This window comes from Ambystoma mexicanum, chromosome 12 (assembly GCF_040938575.1).
Source record: "Ambystoma mexicanum isolate Mex_15411 chromosome 12, UKY_AmexF1_1, whole genome shotgun sequence".
Taxonomy (NCBI): domain Eukaryota; kingdom Metazoa; phylum Chordata; class Amphibia; order Caudata; family Ambystomatidae; genus Ambystoma; species Ambystoma mexicanum.
The window spans coordinates 879,189,664-879,215,981 of NC_090936.1; the positions used below are offsets into that span (position 1 = coordinate 879,189,664).

At 47.3% G+C, this 26,318-nt stretch overlaps 1 protein-coding gene across 4 annotated transcripts in view; it reads right to left on the minus strand.

Annotated features, from left to right (window-relative positions):
* Nucleotides 1-26,318, minus strand: part of CPSF6 (cleavage and polyadenylation specific factor 6) — a 539,228-nt gene that overhangs the window by 102,868 nt on the left and 410,042 nt on the right. For all 4 annotated transcript variants that reach the window (XM_069629368.1, XM_069629366.1, XM_069629367.1 and 1 more), the window contains one exon: nt 8,164-8,352. In XM_069629368.1, the coding sequence (XP_069485469.1) occupies nt 8,169-8,352 (184 nt within the window). In that variant the 3' untranslated portion in view covers nt 8,164-8,168. The remainder of the gene's footprint in view (nt 1-8,163; nt 8,353-26,318) is intronic.

Genomic DNA, 26,318 nt, shown 5'->3' on the forward strand with positions numbered 1-26,318 from the left:
ACAGAGACCAACGACAGCTGACTGTCAACTCGTTGGCATGAGCTCCCCATCCCGTGAGGGATGCGTCTGTCACAATCGTCACCTCTGGCCAGGGCAGCCAAAATGGAGCCCCCCCTCATCAGATTGCCTTCGACGGCCCACCACAGAAGGTCCTGGGTGACTGAGGACTGCACCTGAACAGGGTCCGACATCCTGCTGGAGGAATGTGACCACTGCATCTTGAGAGCCCATTGCAGAGATCTCATCCGCAACCTGGCCTCCGGCACCAGAAGAATGCAGGATGCCATGAGGCCGAGCAACCTGAAGAACTCGAACGCCGGGAGACTCTGGGCATGTTGAAACTTGTTCACCATCTGCTGAATGTGATGAGCCTTCACCAGGGGAGGAAAACACTGCCCCAGAGATGTGTTGAGCACTGCTCCGATGTACTGGAGCCGCAGAGTTGGTGTCAAGTGGGACTTCTTTAAATTGACAGAGAAGCCCAGCCTGTGAAGAGAGTGGCAGGTGACTGACAGATGATCCAGGACTTGCTCAGGAGAGCACCCTGATCAAACTGATCAACCAATCATCCAGGTAGGGGTAGACGTGAATCCCCCCCTTTCCTGAGATACGCTGCCACCACGAGCTTGGTGAAAACCCTTGGGGCGGAGGTCAATCCGAACGGCAGGACCCGAAACTGAAAGTGCGAGTCGCCAACGTCAAACCTCAGGTACTTCTTGTGCTTGGGATGGATTGGCACATGAAAATAAGCGTCCTTGAGGTCGAGAGACACCAACCAGACCTGAAGTTGAAGGGCCTGGAGGACTTGAGAGAGAGTAACCATCTTGAACCTGGCCTTCCTGAGGAGCTTGTTCAAACCACGCAAGTCCATGATGGGTCTCAATCCGCCATCTTTCTTCAAAATCAAAAAATAAGGGGAATACCATCCCTTGTTCCTCTCCGCTACAGGCACCAGTTCTATGCCGCCTTTCTCCAGCAGGGATTGTATTTACTGCGCAAGGAGCGGATCCGGACTCTTCAAAGAGAGATTCCCTGGTGGATTGTCGTGAGGCCTCTGCCGGAAAGGAAGACAGTAGCCGTGGGCTATGATCTCCAGAACCCACACATCTGAAGTAATGGCACGCCATTCTACAAGATGCTGCCCCACCCTCCCCCCCCCCCCAACCGGCGAACCATGGGACATGGCCTCATGACTGAGTTGCTGCGGCATTGCCCGAGGGTAAAGAGGCAACTGCCCGAGCGGCCTTGGCACCTCGAGTACCTTGTTTTCCACATCTGGTACTCCTACGGTGGCCCCTTTGACTTGCAGCCCCTCTCGATTTACTAAATGAGGAGTAATATCTAAAGGAACCTCCCCTCCATTGCTGTCCCTAGGACGAAAAGACGGAGGTTGGCAAACTGCAGCGCTCAACGACTTCGCTGCAGCTTTGGAGGTCTGCAACCTCTCAAGGCTCTCGTCAGCCTTGCTGCCAAAAAGATGTTCACCATCAAAAGGGCATGTTGAGGAGCCGAACTTGCACATCAGGAGCAAACCCCGACTTCCGCAACCACGCAAACCTGCGTATTACGGTGCTCACCGCCATGGACCGGCTGATACAATCTGCCATGTCCAGACCCAACTGAACGGACTCTCACATGGCGTCCTTGCCATCCTGCACAAAAGCAAGCAAACCATCCCGTTCCTCCCCGTCGGGAATATGTTCAGCTGCCAACGAAATACAGTTCCACAGAGTGTGCGTGAAACGTGACAAGGCACACACACACAGTTGGCTGCCTGTAAAGCCATACCCCTTGAAGAAAACACTTTCTTCGCCCAGCCATTAAAAACGCTTGTCGTCCCTATCAGGAGGGATGGTAGGGTACAAAGCCTGCTTTGCTGGGGCTATAGCCGCCTGCACCACCAATCTCTCTGGAGTGGGGTGCGTGGTTAAGTAGCAGGGGTCGCTACTGGCTGGCCGGTATTTTCGCAGCAAAGACTTGCCCACTGCCGGGAGACTCTCCAGAGCAGTCCAAGCCGCTGCCACCCTTCTTTGCAACGCCATATGGAATGGCAGTACGGGGTCAGTTGGTCGAGGATATCCGTTAGGTCATCCTGCAGAAAATCCACTGGTGGCGCAGACCACCCCAAGTAATCCGTTACCCTCGACATAAGGCGCCGGTATGTGGAATTGGCGTGGGTGCCAGGCTCAGGCCTACAGAACTCCACCTCCGGAGGTGTCTAGACCACTGGCGTCGTGCAACGACTGACGCAGGTCTTCAAACTGGCTATGACCAGACAAAATCTCGTCTGGTACCTCAGCAGGAACCATACCTTCCTCAGACTCTTCATCCACCTCAGAAATATAATCCAGAGGCTGGAATGAGGGCACAGAAAAAGGGACAAAGATATTTTTGGCCTTGGCCCGAGCCTTTCTAGGGGGTTCCACCGTGCCCCGGGGTACCTCCGACAAAGCAGCCTCGAAAAGGCGTCGACGGAATCAGCGTCGACGTCGAGCGTGGCGCCGACAGCTTTGACGGCATCGACAGTCGTCGAGGGCAGAGCCCCAAGCGTGTCCTTGGACAGCCTGGGTGCCTATGGCGTCGACAGCTTCCTCTGAGGCGGAGCCTCGAGAGAGTCCCTCAACGACCAGGACCTGGAACGGGCATGTCTAGAGGGACCATCCTTGGCCAACTGGGACCTCGAAGGCGCCCGGTGATCATGACGACCGCTCGAGCTCGAAGGCGTGCGAGTGGTATCTCTAGCACCATCACAGCCGGCATCTTTCGACGGCGCGGACGGACCGGAGCACTGTGACTGAAAAATCACCATCATCTCCTGCCGAGACTAATCCCATTCGGCAGGAGTGGAATGCTTGTTGGGACAAGCAACCCGCCGACAGGCGGAACCCTCTGACGAGAAGGGCGACCGGTGACAGCGACAGCAGTTCCATGAGTGCCTCGGAGAGGCAGAGGAATGGTGGGACCCATTCCGTGACCGAGACCCCCCGAACCGACGACAATGCTGAGAGTCGCCCCTCAAATCGTCAGTCGAAAGGCCGGTGGAGTTCGACTTCCGGGGCTCTGCCACCTTACCTACAGAAAGCTTCTTACGCTCCCGCACGGTCTTTGAAGTAAGCGACTGGCAGTCCACACAGTCATCCGTGTCATGGTCCTCACCGAGGCACCAGAGGCAAGCGGCGTGCGAATCCGTCAACGACACCTTGGACCCGCAGTCCCGACACTTCTTAAAACCCGGCCGCAGGGTAGAAGACGAAGACATCTCTTGGATATTCACAAACAAACAGGTTTGAGGAACAGAACTCAGAAGAGTCGAGGCGCGCCGAGATCTCCGAAGCGAACACGTTCGTGGAAAAAACGGAATTGAGGCTACGAGCGTTGTGCGTCCTACTTATAACATCCGGTGATGTCGGCTCGACGGAGGCCCTCGAGGACAGCGTATCGACGTCATCGACGCAGGATGCAGAAAGATCTTCCGAAGCAGCACAGCTGTGGTGATTACTGTCAAAGATATGGAATACGTCGTAGGACCCAATCCCCTCGAAACATATTCTGGATTTGGTGTTGGATCTAGTGGGGTCCGAGTGGACAAAAGTTGAGGCAAAAAGGCCTGCTGACACAAAGAGGGGCTCCCTTGCTGCGACTCCTTTCCCTCCGCTGACTCTAAGACATTACAATTATCCTCATGATCAATTTCCACATTCCCATGGTTAGTAGGTGCGACAGGCTTTCTACCCGAACTTTGGTGATTCAACAACCTTGTAATCAATTCATTTTTCTTTCCTTTAACAGGGAGAATCCTGACCTTACACATTTCTTTCAGTTCTACTGTTAAAATGATCAGGGCTTCCTGACTGAAGTTATCCATATTTGGCATGTTACAACTGCTGTTCTAGTGGAGCTTAGCCTTGTGACAGTTTTATTTGAACAAAAGCAAAGCAAATATTCAATGTAACAACTCTACAATAGATCCTCACCGCTTGCCACCAGTGTTAGACAAGATTGTATGCAGTACCCTGTGGGAGCCTGCACCATCCTTGACCTCCTGGCAATAGGTAACCCAACCTTTGGTATAAGTCTGTACTATACAGGTTGATAGTGTGGCTGAGCAGTCAGGCCTATTCCAAGAGAGGTCAATATGAGCTGTAGGGTTGTAACAGATTTACAGAGGCAATTATCCAAATAAACTCTTACACACAAGGTTTCCTGATTAAACAATTAACTATTAATTTAACAGTCAGTTGAATAAGCCTTCTTTGGAAGGGAGCAATATATGTACATTACACTTACATACACAAACATACACTTCAAAATACACTCAGCTTCAATAAATCAGATACCCATTGGGGATGGCACACAGACACTTCCTACACCCTCAGGTGGCTTAAATAACTAGGACACTGTGGGCATTGATAGATCACTGGTGCATTTAGAGCAATACTGCATTTGGTGTCAAAGTCAAGGTTTTAGGGAATGAAACAAAAGTTAATATCCTTAAGCAGGTATGTTTTGAATCCTCCAATGCACAGTAAATTGAACCATTTCCTGTGGAAAAGGCAACACACAAAGTTGTAGGTAAGAGTCTTTCAGGGTGCCAGGACAGCCAATGTTAAGTTAGCTGAAGTCTAGGTGAGCTGAAGCACTTCTTGGAGGTAGGTAAAAGTATTTCAAAACGTTTTAGAAGTCTTAGTAGAAAATGAAATCACTGTAGGGCCACAAGCTGGGAGGCTTGTGAGGGGCAAAGCTTCAAGAAACCCTGCAAAAGCAACCACGTCATGTCTCAACTGAGGGCTAGCAAAGCTACACAACAAGAGGCAAGTCTCCTTAGTTTTACAGTACCTTTGGTTTGAAGAAATTGGTTCCAGCTGGCTTCTGTTCCGGTGCAGGTCTGCAGATCCTGTTCCTGGGTCTCAGTCGTGGGGACAAAAGGGAGGCACTACGAATGGAAGGTCAGTGGCAGCAACGGCAAACTTCAGATCAGCAACACTTTGCGGTTTCAACTCCTCGCGTCTCTAGCAAATAGAACCACCCTAGTTCTCGCATACCACTATGGGCTTTCCTCGCATCTGGGATCCAGCACTCCGTTGAGGCGGCTCCGGCTTGGTCAATCCTGCTTCATGGGAGTCGGGAGGATCCTCCTGGAGCTCGGGTCCGACTTAAAGGCACTCAATCGATTCTGGTGTTCCTCTCCCTGGCAATCGGTTGCTGCAGCAACAATGGAAGTACAGCCAGCTCCGGGAGGATGTCTAGATGTGCTCGTCTTGGGTTCGATTGGTACCACCAACCCAAGGGGATAAGTATTCCTTTGCAAGGCTTCTCTAGTCGAGGCGAATTCTGAGCTTCTGCCCTGCTGCAGGGATTCACCAGACAAACCAAAGGTCCAGGAGTTGCAGCAGGCTTCTCTTCCAAGCTCTTCTTTGGATTCCTTCGTCCAGTGGTAGACTCTGCCTTCCAAGCAAAAGACTTCGCCTTTTATGCAGGTTTCTCCCATTCATTCGTACCTTAGCTGTCAATCACACGGCACGGTGGTTGTCCTGCAAGGATGGCCAGCTGGCCAATCACCTTTGGGTGCATTCCTGTAACGAAGGGGATTAAGCACAGGGCATTTTGGGCACCTCCCTCATTTCCTGCCCCTGCCAGACACTCTGGAGTCAGAGGTGGGCTTCACCAGTGAATCCCGCCGAAGGCAAAACGAAAAAAGTGACCAAACCTGTTTTGGCACGCAGAGTAAATCTCAAGAAGGACCTTTCCAAAAAGAAATGGTGAAAAAAGACGACCGTGGTAAAAACACACAATGGTAGTTAAAAGTAAACCACTGCCACCAGCCATTAATTGTAGAAAGGGTAACATAAAAATGCTACATGAGAAACTAGACAAAGGGGATACGAAGTAACCCCTCCAGCACCATATTGTAAGATAGTGTGTGCAGGGTCTAGAAAGTTACAAATGTAAGTAAAGTCAATTTCACAGGTGATTGGCCAGCAGGCTGTCCGGCAAAGACAGCCACGTTGCTGTGTGATTGACATCTAGGCTGGAATGAATGGGAGAAACCTGCATAAGAGGCAAGGCTTTTTGGCTTGGAAGGCAGAGTCCACCACTGGACGAAGGAATCCGAAGAAGAACTTGGAAGAGACGTCTGCTGCAACTCCTCGACCGTTGGTTTGCCCAGTGAAGCCCTGCTGCTGTGCTGAAGCTCTGAATTCGTCCTCGACTACAGAAGCCAGGCAAGGACGACTTCTCCTCTTGGGTTGGTGGGACCAATCACCCCAAAGTGAACTTGTCTGGACATCCTCTCGAAGCTGGCTGTACTTCCACTGCTGCTGGAACAGAAGTGCCAGGGAGAGGAACACCAGATTGAGTGCATCGCTTTTAAGTCGGACCCGAACTCCAAGAAGATATTCCGGACTCCCAGGAAGCAGGACAACCCAACCCTGAGCCACCTCAACAGAGTACTGCACCGCAGAAGCAAGGGAAGCCCACAAGGTGTCCAAGAACCACGCTGGTGCTATTGACCTGTAGCTGGAACCGCAAAGTGCTGCTGATTTGGAAAGAGCTCATTGCCGCAGCCAACCTTCAAACTGCAGTGCAGGAGTTCTCCAGATGTCCTCCCTCTTGTCTCCACGACTGAAGTCCAGGAACTGCAGGACTTCAAACTGAACACAAGGAAGCTGGATCCTCTTCTTCCAACCTACGGTACTGTTGGGGTACTCACAATTTTGGTCTTTAGCTTGTTTGTCTCACTGAAGACTTGCAGTAGCTGCTTTTTCTGCAGAGTTTGTGGCAGCTTTGCCTTTACAAGCCTTACAGCTTGTGGCCCTACAATGATTTTTTTTTCCTCGAAAAACTCTAAACAACAGTATGCAAGACTTTTGTGCTATTTGAAGAAGTGCCTCAGCTCCCTAGACATTGTTCAAATTGACTGACTGTCCTGGATCCCTGCACTCTTCTAACCCATTGAAACTGTGTTTAACTGTCATCATAGGTGGTGCATAATTTACTTGTATTGCTTGGAAAGGGTTAATCTACACTGCAATGGGAACATTGTCAAGTATTCACATCTGCAGAGTACTTGTTAACCTTTTTACTTCCCTAACCTTTTCCACAACCTCAGTATTGCATTGTGTGTCAAAAGTGATACATCCATGTCCACAGTGTCCTAGCTATTGAAGTCCCCTCTGGGTGTAAGAAGTTTATGTGTGACATCCCAAAAACTTGCTTAACTTACATCTGAGGAAGGGTCTCTTTATTGTTACATATTGCGCCTTTCTAAAGAAGGTGTATTTAAAAAAAACTGTTAAATTATTTTACTAGAAAACATTGAGTACAAGTGTTATTTGAATCCTTATATTTGTGAATCTCTAGCTCTACAGCTCACATTTAACCCTCATGAGAAGTCAGGCTGCTCAATCACTCTACCAACTTGTGCAGTACAGACCTATACCAATAGTTGGGTTATCCATTGCCAAGAGGACAAGGCTGGTGTAGTCTCCCACAGGGTTACTACATACAATCTTGCCTAACATCTTCTGCATACCAATATTAAAAAACAATGTTGGGGACACAGCTGGAAGGAGTGAGGCTTCCCTCTGGGTCCGATGATTTCTTATTGCAGGACAATGGAGGACTACATGTGGGTGTATCTGAGCGGAACAATAGGAGGGTACCTCATTGGGGGAGGTGGGGTAAGAGGGTGGGTTAGGTGAAGGTTTGAGGGGGAAGTGGGAGGGAGGGGGACAGGCATGGAGGGTACATTTCCAGCTATGCTTGTTCATCGAAGCTGGAGAGATGTGGGGTTGTAAATGTTGAGTGAACAATGCTGAACCGTTGACAGTGTGTTGGCGAATATAAAATGTCAATAAAAAAGCATATACAAAAAAAATAAACAATTCTTTGGACTAACTTAGTGGACACACTATGCATAAACTACAGATTAGTCTTTAAGACCAACCATGGACATGCAGGAATTTGGAAAAGCCTCTATAGGTTCCCAACAAAGGAATCAGTTTCCACTGCACAGAATAAATTACACAGCTTACTTACTGTTATATATTTCTTGAAGGGGGCCATGGTACCAAACTCGGACTTTTAGCAATCTCCAGGACCAGAAAAAAACTAAAGTAGTTTGTGTAGCTGACAAACAACTTTAAGAGCTAATGCTATACCAACCTTCTCTAACGATGACGATATTCTCGCTCTCTATCACGCTCTCGATCCCTTTCGCGATCTCTGTGGCGCTCTCGTTCTCTACTTCTTTCACGGTAATAGTCTTCATGACGATCTCGACTTCTGGATTTGTGACGTCTGCTCTTCTCTCTCGATCTGCTATGATCCCTTTCTCGTGACCGTTCACGCCGCCTAAATAAATAATTAATTTGTTTTTTCACAAAAATAATCAAACTAGGTGCTGAAAACTTGGCATTTGTAGACATTGGTATAGAATCAAAGACAAATTACTTGTGCAAATAACATACTTGTCAAGAACAAAAGTCCATTAAATTGTTGTATTAAACAAAAATTGCTTTCCAAATTAGAACTTTGGCCTGAGCTTTTGAAGCCCCCACTCAATGGAGCGTGGGCGAATAAGACCGCACTGCCCCTTTTTAAGAAGTAACATTTGAGGCACTGCAATTAGAATTCTTTTTTTGTTTGATTGCATAAAATAAATGTGAAACTTTGCATTAAGCTTTTCGGCTCCACTGCTTATTGAGTTACTGGGTGCAGGCTAGCAAGTAGGTTTCCATCCACCCACAAGCGACATCCTCAGGCCTATAAAACCAAGATGACTTGTTCGGAGACCTGGCATGGCTTGAGTCTTTCCCATATAGTGAGAGAATTGGTTATCTTTTAGGTACTCCCAGAATCCTCTGTTACTCACTTTGCGGCATCACAAGCTACATAAAGACAACATCATTATTTAACTGAGTCCATCAAGGCCTGTCGAATGAAAGTTGAAATGATATACTATTTTTATATGTTTTTATTGAAAATATCAATTAAAAGTCAGAAAACATACCAATCTTGCATCATCAGGAGCTAAGCACTTCATAACACCAACATTGTTTCCTGTACTTCTATGGCATACTGCCCCCACACATTAATGAACAAAATCCCACCCCCTTTCCCCTCACTGGGACGGTGGAAGATCAAGGGCCAAGCATTTATTTTCCGGGAGATGGCATTAGGTTAACAGGACAGTGAGACAAAAGAACACTAGATTTAGAAAAAATTCCTGGGGAGGAAGTTGAAAACCGATTGGCATGCCTGGATATTAATCTGACATGTGAAGAATTTTTCAGTAAAGGGGCAGATTTGTTAAAGGAAATCTGTGATAAATATGCACCACTTAGGGCCTCATTACACGGTAGGCGGAGAACCATGGCGATATTAGCACCATGGTTCATGCCGGTAAAATACCGGCACCGCCTTGGTGGAAAGGGGAATTACCGCCCCATTCCAAGGTTGGCGGGGCGGTAATTCCCCCTTCCACCAATGCCCTTCCCCATTCCCATTTTTGCCCCATAGGGCATAATGGGAATAGGGAAGGTGCTAATTACGGCACCGCAAATTGCGGTACCGTAATTAGCTCCCTGGGTCCCTTTGCGGGTTGGTTTTTAACGCCTGCAAAAAGCAGGCGTTAAATTCCCCAACCCGCAAAGGGACCTCGTAGTAAGGCGGTAAGGATTTACCGGTAAAATACCGGTACCGGTAAACCCTTACCGCCTACTGTGTAATGAAGCCCTTAGACTTAAGACAGCTAAAAAATCCAAATCCTGGTTTATTCCTGCATTGAGCCTAATGCGCAAACAGGTTCACCAGGCCAACAAACTTTGGAGGTCTTCCAAATTAGATGAAGACGCAGAGAAGGTGAGAGTCTGCCCAAAGGAATATAAAAATGCCCTCTTTGTGGCAAAAAAAATAAATTCCCAAGAAGAAATTAAGTTAGCAGGCAATCGGGCCAAAGATTTATTTGATGTAGTGTCAAGGTTCAGGAATCCTAAATGTATGACAGCACCGACCGCCAAGTCACAGGAACAGGCTAACAAGTTCAATAATTTTTTTGAACAAAAAATCGTGGCCATCCAGAAGAGTATTAATGAAGTAATGATTGTTGAAGAATGGTTAGATTCTGGACAAGAGGAAGTAGGGGTAGAAAACCAGGAAATTCATGAGAATTTTAGCTTCCAACCGATTGAGAAGGAAGCAATACAAGCTCTAATACTCCAACTAAAACCTACAAAAGACCTGGCCTTCCCTATGCCAGCTTGCACTGCCATTCATCTGGCAGCCAATCTTACCCCATTTGTAACAACCTTTGTGAATAAATCTCACAGAGGGTTATGTCCCACATTCACTCAAGGGAGCGTTGGTAAAACCTCTATTAAAAAAGCCCAATTTAGACCCTATGGTACTTAAAAACTACCACCCGGTGGCTAACTTATGCTGGTCCACTAAAATCCTGGAAAAAATGGTCTTATCAATTTCAGCAGTTTGTTGACAGCAAAGACATCTTAGATGATCATCAATCAGGGTTTCGCCCTAACCACGGGACAGAGACTGCCCTATTAGCAGTCCAGGATGATTTACTGGAAGCCGCAGACCGGGGAAGCAATACGATACTGTTGATACTCGACCTGTCGGCGGCGTTTGACAACCAACCACAAGATCATACTTCAACGGATTGGAAATATAGGCAGAGCAGCTAAAGTAGTGGTGGACTGGTTTGACTCCTTCCTACAGGATAGAACCCAGCAGGTGATACTGGGAGCATTCCTCTCAGAGTTAATACAACTGAGATGTGGAGTCGCCCAGGGTTCAGCGCTTTCACCTCTGATCTTCAACCTATATATTGGGCCGCTGTTTGACATCTTGAGGAAACACGGTTTACGATTCCATTCATATGCTGACGATACACAGATTTATGTGGAGACAGAATCTGCCTGAGGCATTTCAGAAGGTAGGCTGGTGTATGCAAGATATAAAAACATTGATGGCCTGCAACCAACTACAGCTTAATGCAGGCAAAACAGAAGTAATATTATTTAGATCAGAGAAGAAAAATAGAGATGAAGGTACAAATATAACTCCACAGATTCTGGGTGTGAGCAATCAGTTTTCAAAGAGTGAAACATCTCGGGTGTATCTGGCAAGAAAATCTGGCCAGTGAAGCCCAGGTAAGGGCAAAAGTAAAAGCAGCATACTATTCCTTGCGTCTGTTTAGGAATGTACTCCCCTTCTTAATACCTCAATATCATCCAGGGGTTGTGGGAGCTTTGGTAAATTCCCACCTCGACTACTGCAACAGTCTCATGACAGAGATTCCTGGGAAACAAATGTCAAGACTACAGAGGGCCCAGAATGTGGCAGTTAGGCTTACTGCCCATCTGGGTAAAATAGACCCTGTTTCCACATCCAGGAAAGCATTCCACTGGCTGATGGGAGGATCGCATCAAATTTAAGGTGGCATATCTGCTGTACAAGTGTCATCACAAACTTGCACCCAGATACCTGAATACGAGAATCCACCAGTACTACCCAACCAGAGACCTCCGATTAGGAGACAAACTCCCGATACATGTCCCCCAGACAAGCGCACCTCCAAAGGTGACAGGAGGTTCTCTGTGTTTGGTCCTAAGTTGTGGAACCAGCTGCCCTTTGGCATACGTTCATGTACCACATTGGCAAGGTTCAGGAAACTAAAAACCTTCCTATTTAAATAAACCTAAGCTTTCAGGGCGATTATAGGCTTCCACAGCAAAATACTCAACATTTAGTGAACATCTGCGCCCGAATGCAGTTATCTGCCTGCTGCGCGTACGAAATTACTCAAACTAGAGCTAGAAGACGGTGCGAGGGGTTCCCACCATGCAATTTCCGGCCACCTCATGGGTGGACCTTCAGCTCTCCAACTTCCAGAAAGTCACGCAAGACTTAATGCCACAGGCCTGTGCTAAAGATGTTGAGCAGAGTAATATTCAAGTAAAGGGAGCCATACCATTGTCCACATGTGTCCCCAGCAGGATTGCAGTCTGTTAGTAAAGATTCCTCTTCACTGCACCCTTCCTCCCATTTCTATGGACCGCCAAACCTTTTGTATGTGACCTGATCTTTTGGCAGTGAAGCCTTAAGCTTCACTGCACTGCCTTTTGGTCATCTGTTATGGGGAAACTGGCATGTCCTTCAGGCTGTCGGTACTGGGAAACATCGTTTCCCTCAGTCATGTTACTTTGTTACTACTTTTAGTAGCTTATCATGAAGTAACTTCTGTTGTTATGGAGAATTCTTAGAAATGTGTTATTTCCCTGCTACCTTAGAGACCCCCAGCTCTTTTGCTTGACTTTAGGACTTTTAATCTTTAACCTGGAGAGAGCGAGAGACCTTTTTCCCCACTCACTCAGGTATTTTTCTGTGAATGTAACTGTTTCTTTTGGTTTTGGAGTCTGACAAACTCCATAGGCATCATCTTTCTACATTGTGACACCCAGCACCTTCAGTGCAGTGGCACAGGGAAGTCTTTCAGATTCCTCCAAGGTTTAAATACCTTCTCTTGGAGAACTACTGTTTCCAAGAGCAGTTAAGTTCAGTGAAATTGACTTTACTTACATTTCTAACTTTCTAGACCCAGCACACACTATCTTACAATAGGGTGCTGGAGGGATTACTTCGTATCCCCTTTGTCTAGTTTCTCATTTAACATTTATTTTAACCTTTTTTACAATAAATGGCTTGTGGCAGTGATTGAATTTTTCCTACCATCATGTGTTTTTAACGCGGGCTGCGTGCGCAGCTGCAGTAAAGCCCTCATGGGTGCCCATTTTGTCAAAATGGCCCCGGTCGTCTTTTTTCACCATTTCTTCTTCAAAAGGTCCTTCTTGAGATTTACTCTGCACGCCAAACGTTTGGTCCCTTTGTTAGTTTTGTCTTTGGCGGGATTCACTGGTGTCTGGCAGGGGCAGGAAGTGAGGAAGGTGCCCGAAACGCTCTGTGCTTAATCCCCTTTGGTTACAGGTATGCACCCAAAGGTGATTGGCCAACTGGCTGTCCTTGGAGGACAGCAACCCTGCTGTACTGTGCGATTGACAGCCAGGCTGCAAATGAATGGGAGAAACCTACATAAAAAGGTGAGGCTTTTGGCTTGGAAGGCAGAGTCGACCACTGGATGAAGGAATCCAAAGAACTTGGAAGGGACGCCTGCTGCAACTCGTGGACCGTTGGTTTGCCCGGTGAAGCCCTGCTGAAGTGCTGAAGCGCTGAATTCGCCTCGACTAGAGAAGCTCATCTGGAAATCCTGTCACAGCTGGCTGTACTTCCATTGCTGCTGCAGGAACCGACTGCCAGGGAGAGGAACACCAGAATCGAGTCAGTGTCTTTAAGTCGGAACCGAGCTCCAGGGAGTTCCTCCAGACTCCCATGAAGCAGGACGGACCAAGCCTGAGCCACTTCAACAGAGTGCTGGACCCTAGATGCAGGGAAAGTCCAGAGTGGTATCCGAGAAACGCAGTGGTGCTATTTGCGAGTGTCGGTAGGCGCTGAAACCGCAAAGTGCCGCTGAATTGAAGTTTGCCCATTACAGCCGTTGACCTTCTATTCGTAGCGCAGCAGTCCCCAGACGGCCTCCCTCTTGTCCCCACAACTGACTGAGGCCCAGGAACAACAGACCTACACAGGAACAGAAGCCAGCTGGAACCACTTTCTTCTTACCAAAGGTGCTGTAAAACTAACGGGACTTACCTCTTGTTGTATAGCCTTTCTAGTTCTCAGTGGAGACTGAACTTGGTTGCTTTTGCAGAGTTGCTTGCAGCTTTGCACCCCACAAGCCTCCAGGCTTCTGGCTCTACAGTGATTTAATTTTCGACAAAGACTTCTAAAACGGTGTGCAAGACTTTTTTACCTACCTGCAAGAAGTGCTTAAGCTGACCTAGACTTTTGCTAACTAACTGTATGATACCAAAACTACATTGATCGGCCTCTCTCCCACTATACAGGTCTCTCAGGTCTAGTAGGGTTCTGTCTCCAAATTACACTGGATGATACTCAGATTGCATTAACAGACCTGCCTCTCAAATCTAACAAGGCTTCGATGCCCAGACTACATCATGGTAGTAAATACTAGCTGCGCCCCTCAAAGTCACTCCACAGACAGTGCATGTCCCTCCTAAACACAAATGGCTAACTCACAACAGTGAACCACGTTCGGGGAGACAAAGACTAAAGAGAGTCACCGTTAACACCCAACTATACAACCCTTAACCACCTCTCTTACCCCCACCAAGACAGCGACTGAACGAATAGGCAACATCAGCTGGAAATACCACCTACAGACAAAGACAAAAACCGGTAGAGGACAGCATCCACACCAAGTACTACACCACAAGACAAGCAGACCAAAACATAACCAACTGGACATTTTAATCAACTCATTTAAAGACTAAACAACTCAGAATTGCAGAATGCCGCGCAAACGACCCACCCCGAGGGAAAGAAGAGAAGAACGAACAAACGCTCCGGAACTGCAACTAAGAACCGCAACAACAGAACACACCCCCACAGACAGGATCAAAAAATCAAACCAACTTTCAGAGAAGAGACAAATCCCTCTACCTAACTCCATACCTCCCTGAGAACGGCTCACCAGACCGAACAAACGCCAGATGCAGCAACCTTAAACAACCTAACTAAATCACGAAGAAGGATGAACACCACCAGAAACAACAAACACACGACCAAAGCGATAACACCTTACTTCACCAAAGCTAGAAGAACCTCCAATCGACAACCGCAACCCCTGGGAGATGAACCCGATGAAAACAAAAACCCAAGACAAAACCTAGAACTATTCGAGGACGCCGACAACCCGAAACCTACACCTCAACAAGATCAGAAGACGACCCTAACAAGAAAAGCCAAACTAAACTACACCTCCAACTCCACTACAATCTAATAAATGCAAGATCCATGTCAAAACACTCTACAGAGATCTTCGACCTACTTGATGACAATGGTATTGACATCCTCGTCATCACAGAAACTTGGCTGGACTACAACTACAAAATCACACTCCAAAGCTGCCTTCCAGCATACTTCAAATCCCTTCAAATTAACAGGAAAAAACAAACAAGGAGGAGGCCTCGCAATAGCATTCAAAGAACACCTAAAAATAAGAACAGACGAACCACTCAACATCCTCAACTGCGAATCCATGGTCATACACCTAACAGCGAGCCCAAAAACCAACATCACATTCATCCTGGTGTACAGACCTCCAACTTATGATGCATCCTTCGTCGACAACTTCATAGAAGCCATCACCAACATAGCCATCAACCATGAACACCTAATCATCCTGGGGGACTTCAACATCTGGTTCGAAGACAATCACGCCAACTCCCAAAACTCACTGACTGTACAACTCACCAACATGAAACTACGACAACTAGTAAAAGGGGCAATACACTTGGCAGGACACACTCTGGATGCAATTTTCGCCGAGGAAAAACTCATCACCACCGCACCACTAATACAAATACTGTGGAGCAACCATCTCATCATCCCATTCGTAATCACTCTGCCTACGCAAGTTTGCATCCAACCCCCTAAACTCTCAACCACCACAAAAAGAAACTGGAAAGACGTCAAAGAAAGCAACTTATTCGAACAACTGGAGTTAACCAAACCCTCAACAACAGAACTAGAGCTAGCTGATCTTGAGGAGAAAGCAGAGATATTACACAAATGGATTGCAGATACAATTGGCAAGATAGATCCAGAAAAACCATTTACCTCATCAAAAAAGAGAGCAATGGCTAAATGGTTTACCCCACTATTAAGCACCATGAAAAAGGAAACAAAAAGATGGAACTTGAATGGTGAAAAGATTACAACCAAGACAACAAAAAAAAACTGTTTCGGAAGCAAATCCGTGTATACAAGAAGGAAATTCAAAAGGCAAAGAGAAGGCACTATGATGACAGAATCACAAAGGCCACCAACACAAAAAGAAATGTTTCACATCATTAAAGAGATGAGAAACCCACCATGCTGTGACAACACCCCGACCCCCCTCGGAGAAACTCTGCAATGACCTTGCAGACCACTTAAAAAAAAAAAAATAATAAATAAAAAAAAAACAATGACATCCGACAAACCATCCAACAGAGGCCAACCAACAGCAACATACAACCAAACAAACCTATCTCAGAACCGCAGCACAAACTCAATAACTTTCCTGAAATATCAGCAGAGGCATTCGCAGTGCTGGTAAAACAGCAAAAAAGTGGGGTCACCGATGGATCCCTGTCCCCCAGACATCTACAAATCAATCCTCGCACAAGGAACGCCAGCAAAATACTACAGAAACCTTCTAAATCTATCACTAGCAACAGGAACCATACCAAGGATCTTCAAATCAGCTTACATCAAACCACTTCTGAAAAACCCAAGCGGCGACATAGATGACCGCTCCAACTACAGACCAATCTCTAACATCCCTTACCCGGCAAAACGCCTCGAAACCTATGCATACAAACTAACCCAAGAATACGTTGAAAAACACCACCTGCTAGACCAAGCTCAAGTCGGCTTCAGACCCACAAGAGGTACAGAAACAGCACTACTATCCATCTGGGATGACATAAAAACAAATGCAGACTCCAACACAACATCAGCCCTTATTCTGCTCGACCTCTCCACAGCCTTCGACACAGTTAGCCATGACGCCCTAACCAAAAGACTAGAAGACATAGGCCTAACAGACACAGCACTATGCTTGAATAAATCATTCCTAGCAGACAGAGCAGAAACCGTTTGGATTAAACCCTTCAAATCCACTCCATGAGTTAACGACTGGAGTGCCACAAGGATTCTCACTATCACCACTGTACATCAACATCTACCAAACCCCAGTAATCAGAATCTTCAAGAAACACAACATCACATGCTACAACTACGCAGCCGATACTCAAATCATCTACAAAATCAAAGACAAGATCAATCAAAGCTAACCGACTGTCTAAAAGAAGTCTTCAACTGGATGAATGCCAACAACCTGAAAATCAAACCAGGAAAAACAGAAATCATAATGATATCCAAAGACCAAGAGAAGGAAACCACCATCCCGTGGCCAAAAGAAATGGGAACCGCACCATCACCGTCTAAGATAGTAAAAAATCTGGGATTCCTGACGGACAACACCCTAACCTTAGAACCGCAAATAAACGCAACAGTCAAGAAATGCTTCTTCCTCCTCCACACGGCAAGAAAAATACTACCTTTCCTCTCCTTCACACACAACACACTATCTGTCACGACCCTCGCCCAAAACCCCCTCTGGCAAACCCATTGGCCAGGTGGAGTCAGGATTCTGGCCTCTAGAGCCTGGCATCCTCTTCAAAAGCCCTTATGGCGCCAGGCTCATACACCATGAACAACAATGTATTTGGAAACTACTTTATTATATTGTCAGCCAACATGGAGGCATCCACATAGCTTGGTTCATAGGAACCAAGCTATGCGGTCTAGTTTTTTGGGTGTAGCAGGCCTGGAACTACTTTCCCAGGTACTATTTTACCTGGGCTATATAAAACACACCCTGACTGCAGAACATGCTTCGTGTTACTTTGCAGCTTGCAACGTGACGCTCACCGTGTCCAGCTATTCCCTCGAACCTCGGAGAAGCAGACCCTGCAAGGAGACAAAAGGAAAATCATTTGCAGCAGCATCTTACCTGCAGTCTTCATCTTTAAACACTCGCAGCTACTGAGAACAGCTGCCTCGAATCTTCACGCCTCCCGGACAGAACGACCTGAAAGAGGAAGATAGAGGCAGAGACATTTACAAATTATCAGCTGCTCAAAAGGCTTAGCTGGCTGGTCGCCTCTCGGCTGGCACCACTCCGGACATTCCACTCGCGCTGAAGAACACTGACCTACAAGGAAGGAAAACACAGGTTAGCAAAGGCAAGACTTTGCAGCGCTGCACATAGCGCTTACTTACCCCATCATAGCGCTCTTAATGCGCCATCATTTACCAGCAGGGCTCAACCAAGCCAGTTCGCCGCGCTGAAGCTCCGCATACCTAAGGGAGAAAAAAGACATTTTAAACAAAGAAAGGCATGCAGGATAGCAGCAAAACTGAAGAACAGCAATAAGACCTACCTGAACAATATCAAACAGGCCGGCGTCAGTGAAGTAACTGGACAGCACTCGCCCATGAAAGACAACGCGCCCCTGCAAAGAAGGCAGGACGGAGAGCACGCCTAATTCTACCACAAAGTGAGGAGAGGGCGCCAGAGGGACTGAAAGCATACGGGGTGGAGGAAGGATACTTACCCCCGTCGGTCAGTCTTGAACACAGTCCTCCTGTATTTTCAGGCGAAACCTTCCCCGCAGACCACATCAGGGCAAAGCTGAGAAGCATACCAGCGAGTAACCCAGCTGGGTGGCATCCCTGTGGATACCAGGTGAGCGTAAGACTATCGTCACCCTCATGTCAAAAATCGATATGCAAACAGCTTCTACCTCGGAATACCGGAATACCTACTGAAGAAGCTAAAACGGATCCAAAACACAGCAGCCAGACTACTCCTCAAACTATCCAGAAGAGACCACATCACCCCTGCCCTAAAAACACTAAACTGGATCCCAGTAAAACACCATCACCTTCAAAACAATGTACATAACGCACAGGGCAATCTTCGGACAAGGAGCAGAATTCCTACAAAAGAAAATAATCTACAAGCCAACGAGACCCCTCAGGTCAACCAATGAAATCCGCCTGGAACTAAAACCTTACATCAAGAAAAAACTCGGAGGAACCGCCTTCTACCAATTAGCCGCAAAAACCTGGAACATCCCAAAAGAAATAAGGAACACCAAAGATCACCTTAAATTCAGGAAATTACTAAAAACCTGGCTCTTCAATACCAGAGACTAAAAGCGAAACAGAAAGGCAAAATGACTAAACGGGAAAGGACATTGACAAGCTCCCAGAACCGACTGAGAAGCACTCGGGGCACCGGGAGGGGTGATGCCGGACAGAGTGGTTCACATGCGAGACCCATGGAGACGGAGGCAACAACCCCAGCCAATCCTTACCATCCCCAACCGCCCATTTAGCTACAACTAGGTACCACTGAGTTGTGGAACTGACGAGATACCACCAATCACCACACTAAGTGAGGTATGGACACTGGCAGGTATACTAGCCATGTGGGTGGGGGTGAGGAACATGCAAGGTTGTGGGCGGAGGAGGCAGCGAGATGTTCAAGGGGCCTCTAATGCAAAACGGGCACAGACCTTCAGAGGCACTAGGTGCCCAAGCACCCCATCGGGTGAGATTACGCAAGCCCAATTGGTCAATTCAGGATAGAGATGCCAACTAACCAATACCACTAACAATTTCCTCCTCTGCATACACCTCTCAAACTCCAAACCAAACCACCACAAACCTCCAGCACAACAAACCGCACCAACTTCACTACACTGCAACAACAAAACAAACACACAGACTCGCACATCAGTACACGACGTCTACCAGCCGCATACACCCCAGGCCCAGCCGACGGAGCCACCGGGCTGAGGCTGCCAACAGTACATCACTGCACTCTTGCACTTCTCCAGCCTCCTCCCACTAACTCACCTTCCCCTCCCTCTTTCAGAGCCGCCAGAGCGCCAGGGGACCACTCCGGTGGTGTTAGTGCGCGGTACAAATGTCCATTAACATTAACTAAACATTGGCTGTCCTGGCTCCCTGAAAGACTCTTCTTACCTCTGACTTTGTGCTTTACCTTTCCCCCCCAGAAAGGGTTAATTTACTTTGCATTGGAGGGTTCATAAAGTACTTAACTGCTTAAGAATATTTGGTAACCTTTATTCCCTAAAACCTTTTAACAGCAAACTCAGTTTTGCTCTAAATGTGTATATCAATGTCCACAGTGTCCTAGTTATTTAAGTCACCTGAGGGTGTAGGAAGTATCTGTGTGCCATCCCCAATGGGCATCTACTGATTTATTGAAACTGTGTGCATTCTAAAGTGTATTTTAGTGTTAATATAATTGCTCCCTTCTAAAGACTAGCTTAAATTAATAAATAATTGTTTAATCAAGAAACCTTGAATATAAGTTTCTTTCGACAACTGTCACTGTGGATCTCTATATTATAACCCTACAGCTCACATTGACACCTCTTCGGATAAGCCTGGCTGCTCAGCCATACTACTAACCTGTGTAGTACAGACTTATACCAAAGGTTGGGTTCCTATTGCCAGGACGACAAGGTTGGTGTAGTCTCGCAAAGGGTGCTGCATACAATCTTGCCCAACATCTATCATTGTACAACGCATCTTACAATGCAGTACAATGGGGTACACATTTTGTTTTACCCAAGACTAACACAGAGGATTTTTGGTTACTCTGGGTGTGCTAAATGGACCAGCTGGTGGCAGAGCTTTAGCTTTACCGCGTTTGGCTACTAACTGCGGCTACTGGTCAAACATGGCCATGCTGCAAGGTTTTTCCACTTGTCTTTTGGCCATCTTGTCCTTTAGCCTTCTTCCTGACCTGAGAGGCCAGAAAAATCCTTATATGAACTTCGTGCCGGGAAAGCAGAAGCTTTTGGGGGGCTGTGTGTGTGTTTGCTGCCAGGAAGTGGGCTGGGACTGTCTGGTCCCAATCCACAAACTGGTGCCAGTATGCCTGAGTTGTATGCATGAGTTTTCCCGCCAGTGGTCATGATTGGACCACCGCTTGAAGGGGGGGTGGGGCGCGAGATCTGTCATTGGCTAGTGGGGGCTGCTGTCCTTACCTGACTTTTGGGATAAGAAGAGGACCCCTGCACCCTCTCTAGAGAGATCCTGGAAGAAGAAAAAAAGGAGACAAGACTCCTGTCCAGCTACAAGACGTGCGAGGAGACCGTGGACCCGTCGGAAGGCGGCTTGGCGACCAGCTTCTGCTGCTGCCCTGGTAGAGCCCTTTCATGTGGAAGATCAAGCAGTCATGCGAAAGGCGGCAAGACCCTTGGAGTGGAAGGAACATCCCTTCTCAAGGTTAGCTCGGAGTCCTACAAAGAAGAGCCCTCGGAAGTGCCACAGGACCGCCCTGTGGCTGACCAGCTCTGAGTGTGGACTACCGCACTGCAGACGTCACTGATATGCATTGAGCCCTGGAACTTGGGGGATCATCAGCTTGTGCAACAAAACTCACCTCTGATATTTCGTGGTCCTAGCATCAAGGGGGACCCGATATAGGATGGAAAGTCTGACTGTGGCAAGTGAGTCCCTTTGTATCGCCATGCATCGGTGGCAGTCGTCCGAAATTGCTTACCTACGTCTATTCCTGTCCTGAGAGGGGCCCTGCATCGAGTTTTGCTGCATTCTTCAACTAAGAGTTCTTGCCCCAGCATCGCTCACAACCAGAGACCTGCTCAAACCTACAAACCCTGGGGATCAAGGGCTGAGGCTGTCGGAGGGAAAAGCGGCCTGGGACCTTAAACCGACATGCCAAGTCGCATGAAGAATATTGAGTACCGGGGGTGAGTTATAGCAATACTTGCCCTCTAAACTCCCATTAAAAGTTTGATAACTTTTATAAAACGTTATCAACACTCTGGCTTTGCAATTGCTTGTTCAGACAAGTACTCCGAAAGTTGGGAACATGTTTGGGAGTTAGATTAACTTGTCCCCCGACAGTTGGAACTTTTCGCTGGGCCCCAGAGACCCTACCGTCATTTCTTTTCCAGCTTCATGAACGGTGTGGTACTTTGCTGAACTTTTGGGCCTGAAGCCCCATACATTTTAGGGATGGACTTCTGAAGTTAGGATTTATTCTCTGTGGACCTGTAGTGCAAATACTAATCTGTACCTTTCTTTACAGTAGTTTGATATGTATTTTGCATACCCTAGTGATTGTATATGGGATAAATTACTCACCGTAATCTTATTTCTGATGCTTGTACCTGCTTAGATTCACATGCTGAGCATAGGCCGACATCTCGTGGAAGCTGCAGAGTATTAAAGTTGTTTTTTCGAAATTTGAAAAGGGACGTCGACAGGGCTTGCCACTAATACCACCCCTAGTGTGACATCCACTGTACCCTTGATCCCTCATGCGTCGAGGTCCCTCAGATTATTTTTCTGACATTTGATAGCACGAGGTGTAGTGCGAGTACAGTTGTATCCAAGCAGCTACGTATCAGACAAACTCATAAGCATCCATGGGCATTCTCTCCGAGGGGAGGAAGGGTGGGTCACATGTGAATCTAAGCAGATACAAGCCTCAGAAATATGATTACAGTAATGTAATGTATCACATCTGAGGCTTGTGGAATCTGCTTGGATCACACGGTGTGCATAGATAAGCAAGCAGTGGAAGAAGGTGGTGGGACGTGAGAAGGTTCTCATGAGCGAATAAATGTCTTAGAACCGCTTGTGTATCTGTCTTAGCATGAGTGCCAATGCAGTAGTGCTGAGTGAAAGTATGTATTGAGCGCCATGTAGCTGCTTTGCAAATAATGTCTAAGGGGAGATTTGCAATGAAAGCCAGAGTGGCTCCAGTACCTCTAGTGGAGTGGGCTCTTGGCGTAAAAGGCAATGTCTTATTTGATAGGGAATAGCACAGTTGGAAACATCCGACTATCCACCTAGAGAGGGCATTCTTCTCTGCCTGGCGCTAGGGAGACAAACAGTTGGTCTTTCTTAGCGGTCTAGTCTGGTCTACGTAATAGAGGACCGCTCTCCTCACATCTAGTGTGTGGAGTTTAACCTTACCAGAGCTTTTGGGTTCCTGGAAGAAAGCCGGTAGTTCAATAGACTGGTTTACATGGAATTTATGAGATGAATTTAGGTGAAAACCTAGGGTGAGTCTGTAAAACCAGTTTCTCCTTATGTATAGTAAAGAAAGGATCCTGCACTGACAGAGCTTGGATTTCACTGACCCTTCTTATGGAAGTGATGCCTACTATGAAGGCAGTTTTATAAGTCAGGTGTTTGAGACTAGACTTGTGCATAGGCTCGAATGGGGGTCCCATGAGCTTAGCAAGTACCACGTTTAGGTCCCAACCTGGCGGTGGGTTACAGATTGGAGGGTGGAGAGTCTCTTTACCCCTTCCATAAATGCTTTGATGACTGGTACCTTCCACCATGAGACCTTGGTTATGGGAAGTGGTGTAGGCTGACAGACGCCAGGTGTACTTTTAGAGAGTTAAAACACTAACCCTGCATCTAGTAAGTGGAGCATATAGGTTAGGATGTTTGAAGGAGTACAATCAATGGGGTTAATTTGCTTATTCTGGCACCAAATTACAAATCGTTTCCATTTATCATAGTAACAGTGCCTAGTGTTTGGTTTTCTTGATTCCTTCAAGATATCCATACATTTCTGTGGTAGATTGAGATGTCCGAACTTTATGACTTCAGGAGCCACGCTGCCAAGTTCATAGTGTGGCTGTGAGTGCACTGTTAGTCCTCCGTGCAGGGTGAGTAGGTTGCACTGGCACAGGAGTTTGATGGGAACGCACATCGCCAGTCTGCGCAGATGTGGATACCACGGTTGTCTTGCCAACATAGGGGCAACAGGGATCAGCGTAATCTGTTCCTTTTGTAACTTGTTCACCACCTTCCTCATGAGAAGAGTTGGGGGAAAAGCCTAAGCAAACTTCCCTGACAAGTTCATCCATAGGGTGTTCACCTTGGAGCCTGACTGGGAGAAACTGGACGCGAAGTATGGGCATTGACGATTTTCGCTTGTGGCAAATAAGTCTATAGTTGGGAGACCCAATTGAGAGAATGTGTTCTACGACTTCTTCGTGTAGACGCCACTCGTGTTCCTCTGGTAGGGGATCTCTGCTCAATGAGTCTGCTAGGGCGTTGAGTTCCCATGGAACATTTTGTGATGACGGGAACATTTTCTATCTGAGTGCCCATTTCCAGATTTTCTGTGCAAGTCTGGATAGATTTGGAGAGCGTGTCTCCCCCCCCCCCCCACTGTTGATATAAAACATTGCTGTGGTGCTGTCAGTCAGGATCTGCACTGACATGTTAGTTAAATGGGGTCCGAACGGCTGAAAGGCTTTCAATACTGCCAGAGGTTCCAGCACATTGATGTGTTTCTGAGCTGCAGTGTGAGACCACAGACCCTGCGCTGTGTGGTGGAGATAGTGAGCCCCCCACCCTACCAGTGAGGCGTCCATTGTGACCACTGCCTGCATCTATGGGTCGTAGAAGGGTTTCACCTTCGTCAGATTTTCTCTCGTCCACCAGAGAAGATTTTGTACCAGTGTTGGCCAAACTACCACTAGATCGTCCCACTGACCGCTTGCCTGAGACTGTTTCGCCAACCACGCATGTATGGGACGCATGCGCAGGCACGCGTGAGGAACTAGGTATTTGCAAGATGCCATCATGCCTATTAAACGCAACGCTTTGCGCACCATTATCTGGCGGCCGGCCTGATAATGTGGTATTTGCAGTAACACATTTCGTATTCTCTCCTCTGAGGGAAAGACCAATCCTTCATCTGCGTTTAGGATAGCTCCTAGGAATTGTTTGGAAGTGCTTGTCACCAGGCTGGATTTTTTTCTCGTTGATTGAGAAGCCCACTTGAAAGAGGAGGTTGATAGTTGTTTGGATGTCTTGTCTGCAAATCAGAGGTGATTCCCCAGTTATGAGCCAAATGTCCAAGTAAGGGTACACTGGGATTGCCTCCTTGCGCAGGTGCGCTGCCACCACCGCCAGTACCTTTGTGAATACCCTTGGAGCAGAGGCTATTCCGAAGGGCAGCACCTTGAATTGGTAGTGCTGGTTCGCCATCTTGAAACGCAAGAATCTTCTGTGCACTGGCAACGTTGAAATATGAAAATATGCATCTTTCATATCCAGTATTGCCATGTAATCCCCTTTTTTAGAAGCGGGATTACCTCTTGTAGCGTATTCATGCACAACTTTTGTATCTTGACATCCGTGTTTGCAGGCCGCAAATCTCATACTGGGCGCATAGGTCGTTTTTTTTTTGGCACAAGGAAGTAATTTGAATAAATACCCCTGTTTACCTGGTTGGCTATGACCACTTCTATAGCGTCCTTTAATAGAAGCGCTGTTATTTCTTCTAGAAGGATCCACTGATGTTCCTGTGAGTGGAACATTTGTCTCGGGGGTGGTCGCGAGGACGTTGAAGTAGTTGTATGCAGTAGCCCCCTGCTACCGTGGACAGCAGCAATCTGTCCGAGGGGATACCCTCCCATGCATGGGTGAAGTTGGAAATGCGTCCTACTGGAGCTGTATGGGAGGGTACCTGGAGCAGACTGTCACTTGCTCTGAGGAGGGGTGCCACCTCAAGCTGGGCCCCTGCCCCGATTACCACAACCTCTACGTTGTCCTCGTGGATAGCCTTGAAAGGCTTGTCCTTGATTGTTGCCATAGGAACCTTGGCCTTGGTTGTATCCTGATCCCCTCTGAGAATGGTTACCCTCGAAAGCGGCGAAAATGACTTACCCCTTTGCCCCAGGGGCTAGTTTGTGAGCTGACCTAAGAATTGTAGAGTGGCATACTCATCCTTTGCTGTCTTAAGTGAGTCTTCTACAGTTTGCCAAAGAGCACATCAGGTTCCACTGGCATATTTATTAGGGTGGCCTGGGTTTCTGGCCTTACGACTGACTGGCGAAGCCATGTGTGCCTCTTTATAATAGTGCCCTCTGCAATGACTCTCCCTGCATTGTCAGCCGCGTCAAAATTTGGCTTGAGGAGACAAGTAGATACAGCTCTTCCGTCTACTACCACCTGAGCTAGTTGAGATTTAAGTGGCTCAAGTGCGGATAAGAGGAATGCGGAAACTTCCTCCCACTTATGGCAGTTGTAACTTGCCAGAAGTGTAGCATTGTTAGCAATTCTTGCTTGGTAGGCTGCAGAAGAGTTGACCTTTCTGCCCATTGCATATATCTTCTTCTCTTCTTCTTATCCTGTGGAGCTTCGAAGGAAGCAAGGGGTGTGCCTGGTCTCTTTTCTGTGGTGGTAACAACCAAAGAGTCTGGTTTTAACTGGCCTCTTATGTATAAGGGGTCTGAAGGTACAGGTCTGAACAGTTTCCACACGCGGGTTAACCGGCCCATGTGAGATTATGTGCCTCCAAAGAAGGTTGAATACTACATTGCACAGATTTTTGCAGTGGGATAAACTGCCCTACTGTCTTTTTGTCTCCCAATAATTGCTCAGCAAAGTCTGTCTTCCTGTACCTCCTGTGTGTCCATACGGAAGTGTTCCGCCGCTTTGGCCAAGACTTCGTTGAGGAGGGGTTGATAGTCTACCGGGGTATCTACCACTGGAGGGTCCTGATTAATAGG